General features: G+C 40.2%; 1 protein-coding gene across 1 annotated transcript; it reads left to right on the top strand.

Annotated features, from left to right (window-relative positions):
- The first annotated feature begins 2402 nt into the window (after positions 1-2402).
- Positions 2403-10596, top strand: atp5pf (ATP synthase peripheral stalk subunit F6). Its single transcript, XM_088330504.1, has 4 exons — positions 2403-2516; positions 2985-3154; positions 9247-9371; positions 10198-10596. The coding sequence occupies exons 2-4, from the start codon at positions 2985-2987 to the stop codon at positions 10224-10226; spliced, it is 324 nt and encodes a 107-aa protein (XP_088186630.1). The 5' UTR covers positions 2403-2516; the 3' UTR covers positions 10227-10596.
- The last annotated feature ends 6122 nt before the right edge of the window (positions 10597-16718 follow it).

Genomic DNA, 16718 nt, shown 5'->3' on the forward strand with positions numbered 1-16718 from the left:
ACTGAATTGACGACCGGCACGTTTTTAGCGATGAGCGACTTTCAGCGTAAATTATATGGTGAGGGCTGCAACAACTCATCGATAAAATTGATTATGAAAAGTGTTTGCAACTAATGAGATCATCCATTCGTTGGATCACGTGATTTATGAGCCACTGAGAACGTTAAATCAATGCAATTTAGAGTGCACACCATTTCGTTTTGACGCTGGGAATTGTAGTACCGTTTTGGTCCGGCAGAGGGTGCCGATACTGTTATTAGTTATTTGAAATTTATTTATAGAAGAAAAATGAGTTGAACGTTTCATCATTTCAAACAAAATTGGCATGAGAGTTTCAACTTTGTAATGGTTTAATTTTTAAGAGAAATATTTTCAAGGGAACAAAAAGTGCTGCAGAAGTTCAGAAGGAAAAAGTAATCAGAAAATAAGTAAATAAAACAAATTTTAAAAGAATAATTATGATGACACCTTTAACTCTACGCAAGGAGCAGATTCTTAAGCAAATTAGAAGAGGAAGAATAGAAGAAGAAGAAGAATATGCCTTTATTGTCATTGTTACAACATGGGATATTCATATTGAGCATGTATAGCATATTCAAAGATTTACCAGAAAAAGCATTTGTTGACAACATTTTGAAAAGGGCATTTACACTTTTGCTTTGAATTAGTATTCTGTTCTTACTTTTTTCCTAGAAAAAGAAGATAAAAATATAGTACATTTTGGAAAAAAAGGAGAAAATTTATAAATAAAAAGGTTCCACAAGTTTTTTTTAAAAAGTAGTGAAATATCATCATAATACTGCTTTGGAATTGTAAATACCTTTTATATAAAGCACAGGCGGGCCGTAACAGGCCCGCTAAAGGATTGAATCCGGCCCGTGAAACAACACTCAGAGAAGCGCAAGAGAAAAACAAGCTGCAGGTTGAAATATGTCAACTTGATGTTGCCAAAGAAAGGTGCCTCGAACAAAGACACTGTACTTGTATTTCTTTCTCTCTCTCTCTCTCTTACCCCTTTTCTCCCACTCTGTCTCTCTCTTTCTCTCTCTGTGTCTTTTAACTTTTTTTGCTCTAACTTCTTTTTTTCCTTTTTCTCTCTTTTCCCTTTCTCTCCTACCCTTTGCGCTTTCTTTTTCTCTCTTCTCTCCTTCTCTATTTCCATTTCTCTTTGGATTCCTCTCTTACGACTACTCTTTTTATCTCTTTTGTTTCTCACGCTCGCTCTCTCTCTCACACCCCTTTTCTCCCACTCTGTCTCTCTCTTTCTCTCTCTGTGTCTTTTAACTTATTTTGCTCTAACTTCCTTTTTTCCTTTTCTCTCTTTTCTCTTTCTCTCTTCCTACCCTTTGCGCGTTCTTTTTTCTTTTCTCTCCTTCTGTCATTCTATTTCTCTTTGGATTTCTTTCTTCCGCTCCCTTTCCTTCCCCCCCTCTCACGACTTTTTATCTCTTTTGTTTCTCACGCTCTCTACCTCGCTCTCTTTTTCTTTTTGTCCTGCCCTCTCTCCTTCCCCCCCCCCCCTCTTTCTCTTATTTCTTTATCTCTCTTTTTCTTTCTCTTTAATCTACTAGTCCGGCCCCGACAGAATATTTGTTCCATCGTGTGGCCCCAGAGTTAAAATGAGTTTGACACCCCTGATATAAAGTGTTAACATTTCAATGCATTTGTTGGTAACGCGTATAATTGTACATACATTGTTTTAATTTTTATTTTTTTTGCATTTGCATTTTTCTGTTTTATATATTGTATATATAATTAATTTTCCGTAATAACAGCACGTTTTGATGTTGACAACAAAATAATTGCATGAAAATCGGTCGTAAAATGAACACGTTCATGTTTATTTTCAATGTAAATGCATTGCTTTAACGGAGATGTTGACCCGACCAATATGGCCGCTACGTGGGCATGCTAACTAGCAGGCAGCTTCAGCGCCATGGCGTATTTAGTCTCCTATTTACAGTTTACATCCTTGGTTCTTACGCTTTATAATCCCACGAGTGTAGATGCAATTTAAAATCTATTGAGTATTCACAGTCATTATTTACATACTATTTTAAATGACAGCGGAAATATTATAATTATTTTATTTCCATTTTTATTTATTTCCATTTCAAAGTTGATGTTAAACAATTATTGAAAAGCGGGCTTTTTTGTTTTTGTTTTTTGTATGTTTGCAAGAATTGTAATGTCATACATACATGTTTTTATAATATGTTTAAATTTCAATGTTGTTTTTACTTGGTTGTGTGGCCAAATCCTCGTACAATGAATACATTTCTTTTCAAAAATAATTTTGAATAAATCCCCTAAAAAATGCCCCAAAATAAATGTCCTATTTAATGTTTTAATAATGAAGAGTGTGTCCCAATTTTATTTAAGAATATACAACAATAATTTTAATTTCTGCACTTTGTGCACGATTCCCTAAAGACGAATACAAATCCCTCCCCTCCATTTCCCACAATTCAACGCGCGCCGTCCTCCACATTTGTTCGCTCGGTGTCAAACACAAGGTGAGTCCCAAAATATCTTACTAAATCAACTCTAATGTTTTAGTATCTTACTTCATGGCTTTTTTAAGTTGTAAATTATTTTTGTAACGTCTGTCGTTCGCGTGCTCCGCTAAAATGTTGAAGAAACGCTGCTGTTGGTCTCGCAAGCTAAAGCTAGCATAAATGTTCGCCGTAAAACGAATTAGCTTTCCTCCAAAGTCCAATAAACTTTGCATTAGCCAATTTTCGATCTTTTAAATGTCATTATTAAGGAAATTTAGAACCTAATGCACTGACGTGTTATTGTAGATCGATCTTGGCACAAACCTTTGCAAATAAATCCCGTTTTCACCTCCATACTTCCAACAATCAACAAAAGAGTGCGTTTAGAATGTAAACTCCACACTTGGGTTTGCGTGCATGAGAATTATTTTATGCATGACCATTTGAAAATGTCCTCTAAGTAACTCTTCTTGCGTCCTCCTCCAGATGGCGCTGCATCGCTTCCTCCGGCTTTCCTCCATGCTGCGTTCTGCCGTCAGCCTGACTTTGCGCAGGAACATTGGCCTTTCCGCTGTGGTCCTGAACCCGGCCAAAGAACTGGACCCCGTGCAGAAACTGTTCCTGGACAAGATCCGGGACTATAACACCAAGAGCAAGTAAGTGAATCATTGATCAAATGCAATTTATTAAGTAAATGGTAAACAGTCTGCTTTCTATAGCGCTTTTCAAGTCAATGAAGACCTCCCAAAGCGCTTCCAAATGTGCATCACACTTACCGATTCACACACACACTCACACACCAATAGGGAGTCAGCCTCCAAACGTTTCGAGGATAATCAAGATGGTAAAATGTAAATGGTCTGCATTTCTATAGCGCTTTTCAAGTCAGTGAGGACCTCCCAAAGCATTTTACAATGGGCTTTACACTTACCCATTCACACACACACTCACACACTAATAGGGAGTCAGCCTCCAAACGTTTTGAGGATAATCAAGATGGGAAAATGTAAATAGTCTGCATTTCTATAGCGCTTTTCAAGTCAATGAGGACCTCCCAAAGTGCTTTACAATGTGCTTCACACTTACCCATTCACTCACACACCAATAGGGAGTCAGCCTCCAAACGTTTCGAGGATAATCAAGATGGTAACATGTAAATGGTCTGCATTTCTATAGCGCTTTTCAAGTCAATGAGGACCTCCCAAAGCATTTTACAATGGGCTTCACACTTACCCATTCATACACACACTCACACACCAATAGGGAGTCACCCTCCAAAGGTTGTGAGGATAATCAAGATGCTAAATGGTCTGCATTTTTGTAGCGCTTTTCAAGTCAATGAAAACCTCCCAAAGCGCTTCCAAATGTGCTTCACACTTACCCATTCACACACACTCACACACCAATAGGGAGTCAGCCTCCAAACGTTTCGAGGATAATCAAGATGCTAAATGGTCTGCATTTTTGTAGCGCTTTTCAAGTCAATGAAAACCTCCCAAAGCGCTTCCAAATGTGCTTCACACTTACCCATTCACACACACACTCACACACCAATAGGGAGTCAGCCTCCAAACGTTTCGAGGATAATCAAAATGGTAAAATGTAAATGGTCTGCATTTCTATAGCGCTTTTCAAGTCAGTGAGGACCTCCCAAAGCATTTTACAATGTGCTTCACACTTACCCATTCACACACACACTCACACACTAATAGGGAGTCAGCCTCCAAACGTTTTGAGGATAATCAAGATGGTAAAATGTAAATGGTCTGCATTTCTATAGCGCTTTTCAAGTCAATGAAGACCTCCCAAAGCATCTTACAATGGGCTTCACACTTACCCATTCACACACTCACTCACACACCAATAGCGGCCGTGCAGCCATGCAAGGCACCTACCTGCTTATTGGAGGCAACAGGGGTTCAGTGACTTGCCCAAAGACACTTCAACATTTAAACCAGAGGACCCAGGAATCGAACCTGCGACCTCTATCGCCCCCATCAAAATTTCAACGGAGCTCATGAATTGAAAAGTCTAGGCCCTCCTGCTTTAGAGCTAGATTGACGAACTAATTACTCAGCCGTCCACTTAAGCGTTCTTATATGCTCCCTCTTAATCACAAATACAAACTATTGTTATGATAAGAGCTAATCACTTCCACTTTAGCATGCTGTCTATGCTATCTCTCTCAATCACAAACACACAAACTAATGTCATGATAAGGGCTAATATATGCTTTGCGTTTATATAGCTCTTCAAGTTACTGAAGACCTCCCAAAGAGCTTAACAATGTACTTCAAACTTACTCTTTCACACACAGACACTCACACACCAATAGCGAAGTCAGCCATGTAAGTCAAATCAACCTGTTTATTGGGGGCGTTGGGGGTTCAATGTCTTGCCCAAGGACACTTAGTCATTTAAACCGGCGGTGCCGGGAATCGAACCTGCGATCTTTTGGTCTCAAGACGGTGCTCCACCTCTACCACCCCATCAAAACTTCAACGGAGCCCATGAATTGAAAAGTCTAGTCTGTTTTTAGAGCTAGATTGACTAACTAATTACTCAACTGGCCACTTAAGGGTTCTTATATGCTCTCTCTTAATCACAAACACAAACCATTGTTATGATAAGAGCTAATCACTTCCACTTTAGCATGCTATTTATTCTCTCTCGATCACAAACACACAAACTATTGTTATGATAAGAGCTAATATATTCGTGTCCATCTGAACGATCCTCTCTAAGACAAGTTAACTACACCTTGTACGCTATCTCTTACTCACATCCACATTTTCTACCACCTACTCAATATACTCAAAAATCCCAAAATACTTAGCGGTCTTGATTCACAAACATATCAGGACTCAGGAGTTAGCAGAGATGCCACTTTAGCATGCTATCCAAGCTCTCCCTCTCTCTCTCAATCACACACACACACACAAACTATTGTTATGATAAGAGCTAATTTATCAGTGTCCACCTGAACGATCCTCCCTAAAACAAGTGAACTACACTTTTTACGCTATCTCTTCCTCACATCCACATTTTTTACCAGCGACTCAATATATTCAAAAATCCCCAAATTCGTACAAAATCTTTTCTCGCTCGCAAAAGGCTTGCTAGCTTCGGAGTCGACAGATCTTTCACTATTAAATCAACACAGTTAATAGCTGTTGGCAGAATTGCTTTGGTAGATTATCGCCCTTCAGCCCAGTGTTTTTTAACCAGGGACAAAAGGGGGTCAGTGTCTTGCTCAAGGACACTTCGAGATATAACACAGGGGAGTCGGGAATCGAACCTGCGACCTTTTGATCTACGTCCTGAGCTAATAAAGCACTTTGCTGGAGAAATAAATATCCAGACAATGAAAGCTGTGACAAAGCACATGCTAGTAAAGCGCCACTATAAAATGAAAGCCATATTTTGTTCTACAACTGTTCATAGATCCCTTAACCACCTGGGTCACTGGAACAAAACTTCCTGTGGTGTGTCTTGGGCAAGTACAGCCTGGCAACACCCATCCCTCTCCAGGCTGTTTTTTAGAATAGGGTTGTGTTCACCCACATGAAACAGATATTACTAGCTTTCATGGATGACAGTACCTGGAGAAGCCTACCGACTCCGACACAGCAACCTCATCATTTGGTCGCCGTTGTTTCTCGGTGTGAAGAGTCATCTTCTAAAGATGAGCCAGACCTCAGCACAAAAACTATTTAAGCGCTACTTTTTGTCCCCGATTGGCGTGATGGCTTACTACTTGGACTAGCATTTCTTAGACAACATGGAGAGGGATGGGCACTGCCAGGATGTACTTGCCCAAGACACAATACAGGAAGTGGTTCCATGATAAGCGATTTGTGAACCCTTGGGCTTCCATAGAGAGAGCAGGGAGGGCGCAGTAGCAGCTCTACACATACATGCCAAACTTTTGACCTTAAAAAGTGGTCTATTTTCATAGCGCACTCCATTTTTACGTGCCAAAGATGAAGAATATTAAGAAATAAACATGGGCTTGTTTAAAACCCTACGTGGAAATTTTTTACTAAAACGGAAATCCAATGCGGATCATTGGGGCGAATTCGTCACGTACAAAGGTCTCAAAATAAATCTGCCGTAGACTTAAAATACTAGTCTCGAGATATAGTCAAGTCATGTTCATTTGTGACACCCTTAATCACAAAGATTCTCAAAGAGCTGCCCGACCACATATTATTGCAAACCACAGACTATTAAGAGGCCACCCCCTGATCTAAAACCTACATGAGGGCAAATAATACACAGATATTGTCAACACAAAAATATAGGTCATTCATATGCTATAGAATAGAAGTGTGTTTTAAGCCTAGATTTAAACAGTTCCACTGAGGTTGCTGATCGAATATCAGGGGGAAGAGCATTCCACAGCACCAGGGCCCGAATTGAGAACCTGCAGATTTCTTCTTGGCTCTTGGGATCACTAGTAGACCAGCTTTTTCAGAGCGAAGGCTCCGGACCGTAACATAGGGGGAAATGAAATCTGAAAGACATGAGGGAGCAAGTCCATGCTTGATTTGGTATAATCCCAACAGAACTTTCAAATCACATCTTAAGCTTAACAGGGAGCCAATGCAGGTTAGCTCAAATCGGGGTCATGTGATTAAACTTTCTTGTCTTAGTTAAAAGCCTCCCTGCAGCATTTTGTACCAGCTGAAGACTCTTGATTTTGGACTTCAGGAGACCGGAGAGTAGTGCATTACAGTCATAGAGATGTAACAAACGCATCATTTATAATCTCCGTATCCGACTGAGACAGCACAGGGCGAATTTTAGCAATGTTGCGAAGATGGGAGAAAGCTGTTCTAGTCATATTCTTAACGTGTGTTTGAAAGGACAGATCGGGGTCAAATAGGACACCTCAATTTTTGACTGAGTCTCTGGGTGACATTACATTTGTCAATGTTCGGAGACATTTTTTAGAACAAGTCACGGCCTTTAGATGGACCAATAACTAGCATATATTGTAGTTGTTTCTATCTATCTATAGCTATATACCCAAGCCACATCCACCTAGTGGGAGGTGGCTAGAGTCGGAAACACACTCACAATCATCCCACTTTACTCTTCTCAACCTGACACCGAACATTAAGCTCACAGCACAAGGGCTGAGTTATTTTGCCGTGCAACCCGTGCCACCTACTTGGGACGCCGTGGTTTAAATAAAAAAAAAAAAACAGACGTTTTTGAGTGGAGAACCGCGGTAGTCTAATGCAGCAGTTTTTTAACATATTTTCATTGAAGGAAAGCCCGCAAAGCACCACCAGTCTGTGCCGTTCCATCCCGGTAAAGTATATCCAAATGAAAGACCGCACAGGCACACAAGTTGGATCGTTTCCCACGGCATAGTACGCCAATTATTTACTGTGCCACAGCACAGTGGTTGGGTAGGGTTACTTTAACTGGATTACTTTCAATGATTTTTGGATGACTCCAATACCAAATATGCTAATAAAAGACAAAAGAAACTAAATATGAATCAAATGATGACTCACAACACGTGGTAAGCTTTCTCTCGTGGCTTTGATCTCTTTGATCTTTAGCAAAACGAACATCAAATGCGACAGAAACAAAATGAAAAGAAATCCAAACAGCTTGCCAACATCATTTTTGCCTTTCCATGTGTTCCGTTACTCCCCAAGCCTGCACAAAATTTTGTCATTTTTTTAATATTTAGTTTTAGTCTTTTATTAGCATATTTGGTATTGGAGTAATCCAAAAGTCATTGAAAGTAATCCAGTTAAAGTAACCCAACCCTGTCCGTTACTCTCCAAGCCTGCACAAAATGTACTAATTTTATTGATATTTAGTTTCTTTTGTCTTTTATTAGCATATTTGGTATTGGAGTAATCCAAAAGTCATTGAAAGTAATCCAGTTAAAGTAACCCAACCCTGGCCACGGCACAGTGGTAGAAAAACTCTGGTCTAATGCAAAAAGCGCTGATGTTGTTGAGTATGCATAAATAGAGAAGGGAAGTTAGCACAGAGGACAAAAAGAAAAGAGTGAAACCAGGAAATGGCAGCACGGCGGAGCAGGGGTTAGCGCGTGTGCGGCACAGTTTTGAGGTCATGAGATCGAACCTCCTGTGTGGAGTTTGCATGTTCTCCCCGTGCTCCTCTGGTTAGTACTTGGATGGGAGATCGCCTAGGAATACCAGGTGCTGTAAGCTTAAGGGCGGCAGTAGCTCAGGAGGTAGAACGCTCGCCAAGGGATCCCAGTCCGAATGTTACTTGTCGAAGTGTCCTTGGGTAAGACACTGAACCCCTAATACCCCCAATAAGCAGGTTAGCTTCTTATATGGCTGCAATACAAGGCCGCTATTGGGAAATGTAAAGCACATTGTAAAGCGCTATGGGAAGTCATTGACTTGAAAAGCGCTATAGAAATGCAGATCATTTCATTTCCAAGGAAATCTGTTTTCCTCCCACATTCCAAAAACACGCATGTCGGGTTAATTGGCCTAAGCGAAATGAATGAGTGAGTGAGTTGTCCGTCTCTGTGTGCCCTGCGATTGGCTGGCAACCGGTTCAGGGTGTCCCCTGCCCACTGCCCGACGATAGCTGGGATGGGCTCCATACACCTGCGACCCTACTGAGGATAAGCGGTGCAGATGATGGATGGATGAAACCAGGAAATGGTTCCTTCCGTTATTTTCTGTATTTTTCTCTCATTTTTGTCCTGAAATTGATGTTTGATTCCGTGACCACTTTTTAGGGCATCCGGCGGACTCGTTGATGCCGGACCGGCTTATCAGAAGAACATGACCGAAGAGGTTTCCAAACTGGAAAGGCTTTTTGGTGGCGGAGACCTCAACAAGTTCCCAGACTTTAAATTCCAAGGTGGGGTGGCGCCCCGAGATTTTCCTCACTCGACACAAAATAAGTTCTTGGCACATTTGAAAAAGCCTGTCGTGGTCTTAAAGTCAGATTTGAGTTAAAAATAATTGAAGTGTGACAAATGAAATGCTTCATGCTGATAAACCTATTCAGTGGCATAACGTCAATCCTCTGGGAGTTGGTTCATGATGATAGATCACCACTAGATGGCAGGAGTGGCTCTGAACTGATTTTGTTGGCAGCCTATATACAAAATACATGCAGTGTGGCCATAAAGCGAACATATAAGCACAGACTGCTTACGTCTTCAAAATTTGTCATCATTGGGTCGGAGAGGGAAGACGTTTCGTGCACGTCCGCAATTGCCATGACGACTTGAATCATGTGATCACATACCGGAAACATAAGACACAAACACGTAGTAGCTACCAGCTCAGTAGCCTAGATGGTAAGGCGCCCGCTTTGAGACTGGGAGGTCGGTGGTTCGCGCCCCGGCCGAGTCATTCCTAAGACTTAAAAAGTGGTCGGCGGCGCCCTCTGTTGGCTGCGGCTGCATCGGCCCGCTACAACGGGTCAGGTGTAATCGACATTTCGTTCTGTGTACATTGTTACACAGAATGACAATACAAGGAAATTATTTTATTTTTATTTTAAACAGCTACCCTAATATGACGTATCTCCATCTAATAATAGTTACCAATAGTAACGCTATCCAGGCAATATCGTTTTCCTTTCTATCTTTGAAATTTGTGTTTTTTTTTTTCGCTTCACACTTTGGTCTCCTTTGTCAATCTTTCCCTTATGTCTTCCTTTTTCCCTCTTTTTACAGATCCCAAACTTGACGACAAGGCCAAGTAAATGCGCTTCATCTTGTAGCTCATCAATGTATTATATTTAATAATAAAATCATCAGTGGACGTCTCTTCCATATTATAAGAAATTGGGTTGCTCATCGACCGGAGGAATTTTCAGGGTTTGTACGGGTGCTGGAAATACTTAAAAGTGCTTGAATTTCAATGTTTGCAAAGTGCTTGAATTTGGGCTGAAGTTCTTGTCAATGCTTGATATCTTTGCCATGTCTCTCAAGTATGCTTAAAAAAGATGCATATTACGGTCTTTGGGAATGGATTTGTCTCAAAATCTAATATTTTCGTTATTACACTCAACACTTAAAATCATATGTCTCGATAAATGCACACGCGAGAATAAAATGCTAATTGCAAATATATTTGTGGCTTTGCAAAATACATGATTTACACCGAATCTTTTGATTTCGTGGTACTGGAGAAATTGGAAATTATGCTTTGAAAGTCCTTAAAAGTACTTGAAAAGTGTTTGAATTTGGCCATTTAAAAGTGTCGACAGTCTGACCCACAGGCGGCCCGCGGGCCAAATCAGGCCCGCTAAGGGATTGAATCCGGCCCGCGAGACCACAATCAGAGAAGCACAAGAGAAAAACAAGCTGCAGGTTGATATAAGTTGATATAAGCCTCGAAGAAAGACACTACTTATGTTTATTTCCCTTTTATCCCACTCTCTGTCTCTCTTTCACTCTCTCTTTTTCTCTTCCTTTGTTGCTCTTTGTCTCTTTCTCTCTCTGTCTTTTAACCTCTTTTGCTCCAACTTCCTCTTTTCCTTTTCTCTTTTCTCTCCTGTCTTTCTATTTCGCTTTAGATTTCTTTCTTCCTCTCCCTTTTCTTTTCCCCCTCTCTCACGACTTTTAATCATTAGTTTCTCCCTCTCTCTCTTTTTCTTTCTTTGTCTTACCCGCTCTCCTTTTCCCTCCCTCTTTCTCTTATTTCTTTATCTCTTTTTCTTTCTCTTTAATCTACTAGTCCGGCCCCCGACAGAATATTTTTTATGTGCCCCCTGCATTAAACCCTCTCTTGGACACCAACAAGGAATATGATTGGCTAAAAAGCTTTCTTGTTTGAATTTACAGGACACAGCCTTCAGGATTTTTTGTGAAGGCCTCTGGGTAGATTTCTGAGCCTAGCAACAACTAATGATTAAAATGGGATTGTTGATAGGCTTAAATATTAAAGCACACATCTGGAATCTCTATCCGTAAGACGCAATGAAAGGAAGCTCACAGATCATTTAAATTAATTTAATAGGTATTGATAGACAAAATACATGATCTTATGATTCTGATAATCAGGGTTTGTATGGGTGTTTGAAATCCTTGAAAATGCTCGAAACGGCGTTGTGTTTTAAAGGTCTGGAAAAGGCTTGAATTTTGGGGGAAGTGCTTGAAATTGTTGCCATTGCGACGTTTCTCGACAGTCTGACGTAAAGAATATAAAAATAAATGAGGAAAAATGAAAATGTCAAACAAAAAGCAGTCTTTAAGATTGAAAGATTGCTCTGAAGCAAATTGCATTCAATCAGTAACGTTAAAATGAGTCACAATTTGGCTCATTTTCCTGCTTTTATTACATACAGCACTTTTCATTTTTTTTGTCTTCCTCTTTGAACTCAATTATTACCCAACACCTATAGAGCTGTTTCCATCTTTGTCAACAAGTGTGACGTAGCCAATCGTTAAGGCAGAATTCATGTCAGTTTATAGCAATCCCATCAACACAAAAGATTATAGATCATACATAAGAACAGGCAGCACGGCGGGGCAGTGGTTAGCGCGTGTGCGTCACTGTTCTAAGGTCTTGGGAACCTCCAGTGTGGGTTCAAATCCAGCTACCGGACTTCCTGTGCGGAGTTTGTATGTTCCTCCGGGCGCTCCCACTTTCCAAAGACATGCATTTCAGGTGGATTGGCCGGTCTAAATTGTCCCTAGGTGTGAATGAGCGAGCGAGTTGTCTGTCCCGGTGTGCCCTGCGATTGGCTGGCAACCAGTTCAGGGTGTCCCCTGCCCACTGCCTGATGATTGCTGGGATGGGCTCCAGCACCCCCGCGACCCTACTGAGGATAAGCGGGGCAGGATATGAGATGAGATAAGAACAGCTCAAAATAGCAAAAAGTAGGTGCTAGCATTGATAGCCACTTAATTTAAAAAAAAAAAGCTGGATTTCTTTCTTTTGAAGGTACTGGAAAAATGGAAAAATCTGCCTCGAAAGTGCTTGAATTTGGCCATGGTATGCCAACCCTGGTTGATAGAAGCTTTGGGAAATTCACTGGTAACAAGTGCACAATAAAAAAAAATGTCATCTGACCTAGTTGAGGGTCTGCTGTCACTTTGAATTATGCCTGAAATGACATCACTGGAGGCTAAAGATCCAAGATGAATGTTAGAAGCTCAAAATTGATCATTCCTCCTCACCTCCTCTGTGCCCCTTTAATATCAAGCACCGGAGAGCCTCCGAACGAAAACTTACCTGCAACGGGTCCAAATTGTCGTCCAAATATATTCGGTGGTTACCTCATCGACCTCATCGGCTTATAATTTCCTAACCGAATGAATTCGACATAGCCTGATATCGTGTCAAGCATTTATCACGAAGGAATACTCTAAGCATGATGTATTTTTTGTGGGGTCTTAATCGACCTCTTACATGTTGTGGGGAGAGCTATTTACAGCTGACGCTAGAAAAGATACACCAAGCATTCAACTTTTTTCTACAACTGCTAGTTGGGGAGGGAAGAGGAGGAACTTACGTTCGTCTCCTTGGCCGCGTTCCTAACTCTGGGGGGCCCTTCCCCCACCAAACTACTTTTTTTAGGCAGAACAAAGAAAGTGAAAGTACCGATATTTGAAACGGAAACATGATACCATCTGGTTTAGAGATACACACTTTTTGGGGAAGTACCCTTAGCCCACCTTACAATTTTAGCTTTAAATGACTGCAGTTCAGTGATGATGATTCCATACCTGTCGAGCTCCACGGCTCCATGCCCGTTTTCCATTGTACAAAATACAAAATAATCGTACACCATTTTTTTTTTTCGGAATGATGCATGATAGGAAATCCCCAGGCGGCAGACGCATGCGCACAGTAGCATCAAACCGATACTGAGATAGAGGCTTCTGCGGCGAACTCCTTTGACTTGATTGATTTGCCGTTTCGTGACAGTCGGTGTATACTGCATGGTACCCATAATTGAAATTTTTTTCCGTATAGATTTACTCGTATGTCGTACATGTCTTAAAATACATAAACAAAAATACTTTGTATGGCAAAACCATACAGGTTGACAGGTATGTGATTTATAGTTTGATTCTAACAAACTACAATTTATTTACATGGCAAAGGAAATGGAATCAAAACGGAAGACTAAAGAACATTGTTGATCAATAAATCTGGTTTTATTGATAATCATCTCATTTGAAAGATTTTTTTCAATTATATTTATTCAATTCAGGATCTAATTCGGTGGTTACCTAAACAGCCTACAGGTAGGGCTCTCGGTTCACACCCGAATTAATTTGACATAGCCTAATGTCATGTCTAGCATTTATCACGAAGAAGGCGATACTCTAAACACGTTCTATTTTATAGCTTGAAATTATTAATTTTTCGGTTCATTAATAAGAATCATGATAGATCAAAGGAAAATAGTAGAGACACACACAGGGTTGGGTAGGGTTACTTGAACTGGATTACTTTCAATGACTTTTGGATGACTCCAATACCAAATATGCTAATAAAAGTCAAAAGAAAGTAAATATGAATAAAATGATGACTCACAACACGTGGTAAGCTTTCTCTCCTGGCTTTGATCTCTTTGAGAGTCACAGGTTGGAGCCTGGGCCAAGTCAAGACATACAACATTTTTGGGTGAAATCCGATCTTTTTGCGAGATTGTTCACAGTTTCAACTGCCACTTGTACGCAATCTCCAGTGTCACACGCGATGGATGGTTTGCGGAAGTACTCATGGATGCTAACGTCGTAGCGTATCTATCAAAACGAACATCAAATGCCACAGAAACAAAATGAAAATAAACCCCAACATCATTTTTGCCGTTCCATGTATTCCGTTACTCTCCAAGCCTACACAAAATGGAGTCATTTGATTCATATTTAGTTAATTTGTCTTTTATTAGCATATTTGGTATTGGAGTCATCCAAAAGTCATTGAAAGTAATCCAGTTCAAGTAACCCTGCCCGTGGGGTAAACCAATAAAAACTGTTTTGGTGCAGGGGCAAATAAAGTCATTTCTTACAGGCTATGAAATATTGAACCATCAAAAATGGTAAAAATAATGTACTTAAAATTGCTACATAGCCGATTCTTCAAACCATAGAACAAACTCTGCTCTTGAATTCAATCTGCCGATAAAGTTTTAGTTAAAATCATTCACCGACCGCCCAATTTTGCGACACCGACGTAGAAACTGCAGAGAAAACGGTTTGAAATAGAAAACCCTTTTATTACTGATGCAACATTCAAATCAAACAGAAGCATCCGTTCACACCGTCTAAAAACAGACACCTTTAAACAGTGGCACTCAAAAATAGAAAGACAGAAAAAGTAAGGCATTTTTATTCCCAAAAAACATCCATTGGTATATATGTCAAATGAAAAAGGCACAAGGTATATATGTAAAGTTTGATATATATGTACTGTACATATCAAAAGACCATGCAGGCACATTAGGACGGAATGGAATCGGTCTTTAGAAAGGACAAATCGAATCTTCCTGGCTTGTTTTTTGTGTTTCGTAACACAGAGATTGGAGAACTACTGAGGTAAAGGTAAACACAGTAAAGCAGTGATTCTCAATTCCCCCTCGGAGGAAGAAATCCCCTCGCCACAACTCTTCCCTGGCCCCGAAAACAATTGTATTGGTGTGTACAAAACAGAGATCGCTAGAGGTTATCTCCGTCCCTGCCTGTCGGAAGATTATTATCGGCGTGATGGGATTGTAATTGGGCTTCATGCTGTCTGCTGCCAAAATTTCTAACATAGCAAGCACACTAGTCTACGTACCCTTCGACAGACGTTCTCGTCTTAGCTGTCGGGAGGAGACTTTTGTCTGTCTCTCTTTGCCTGTCTCCGCAGCCATGTCTTACCATTCAGTGCCATTTTATCAACTTCACTCAAAAAAATGGGAAATATTTTATGTTTTCAATATTTCATCAGAATATAATACTGTATTTTGTGTTTTTTTTACCAGTGACTCCACACATGACATGGGCCAAATGTGTCCCCTGTTAAAGGACATAGCAGTATCAGGGGGGACATGTTATGCATAAGCTAGCCATTACTACTCATGTGATGAAAAAGAAGCTAGTATAGGATGATTACTGTGAAATATTTTTAACATTTTTTTTAACCATAGGATCAAAATTACAAAAAAAAAACAATTGGTTCCCATAATAAATAAGCATAACAGGATGGACGTGTTAAAAAAACTGAAGGATTTAGCGGACGCAATATAAAACAGTTTCTGAGCTCTCTGATCTTCTTTCAGGAGTAGTTGTGTCCTTTCCTTTATATAAAGGCTCTATTGACTCACTCATGAATGAGTTTAATGCTACCCTGGCTAGTGTCCTGGATTCCGTGGCGCCCCTACGGCTTAAATCAACATAACTTGACTTGATAATCAGTACAGCATCATAAAATATTTAAAAAATGATTGATTAAAGAGTGGTACCGAGTCTTCTTCTCCCAGGGGGGCCCCCGCCCTACTGTTTGAGAACCACTGCTGTAAAGGATTGTTTCATTGCAAGGGAGCCCGTCTTTGGTCAAAGAAAAAATAGGCAGTGAAAGCTACAGTGAAAGTTTGGGGGTCCGGTTCCCGAATTGGCTAACAGTCGTTAGCGGAATAATAGCAAAGTAGAGTATAGTGTCGAAGAGGGGCCTCCCGCCCCTTGGATACTTACGAGTGCAGAGGGCACCCAACTCTCGTACGGATTTCTAAAAACGATCTTACCACCAGGTCAATTATTGGAAGTAGGAAAAAGAAAGGGGAGATAGAAAAAGATATATAAAAGGAAGAGAAAAGAGAGAAACACAGTGAGAGAGAGAGAGAGAAAGAAAGAAAAAAGGAAGAAAGAGAAAGATAAAGGGGGAAAGAAACTGAAAGAAATAGGAAGAGAGAAAGAGCATAAGAGAGAGGAAAAGAACGAAATAAAGAAACAAAAAATAGAAAGACATTGAGAGAAAAAGAGAGAGAGAGCAAGAGAGAAAGAGAAAGAAAGAAAAGGGAGGAAGAGAAATAGAGAAAGAAATAAAAAAAAAGAAAGGAGAGATAGAAAGAGATATATAAAAGGAAGAGAAAAGAGAGAAACACAAAGAGAGAGAGAGAAAAAAGAAAGATAAAGGGGGAAAGAAACAGAAAAGGGAGAGGGAAAGAGAGAGAAAACTTAAGAGAGAGGAAAAAAGAGAAAGAGAACGAAATAAAGAAACAAAAAATAGAAAGAGAGCAAGTGAAAAAGAGGGAAAG

The sequence above is a fragment of the Urocampus carinirostris genome, chromosome 3, assembly GCF_059441175.1.
Source record: "Urocampus carinirostris isolate Australia breed hairy pipefish chromosome 3, RoL_Ucar_1.0, whole genome shotgun sequence".
Lineage (NCBI taxonomy): Eukaryota > Metazoa > Chordata > Actinopteri > Syngnathiformes > Syngnathidae > Urocampus > Urocampus carinirostris.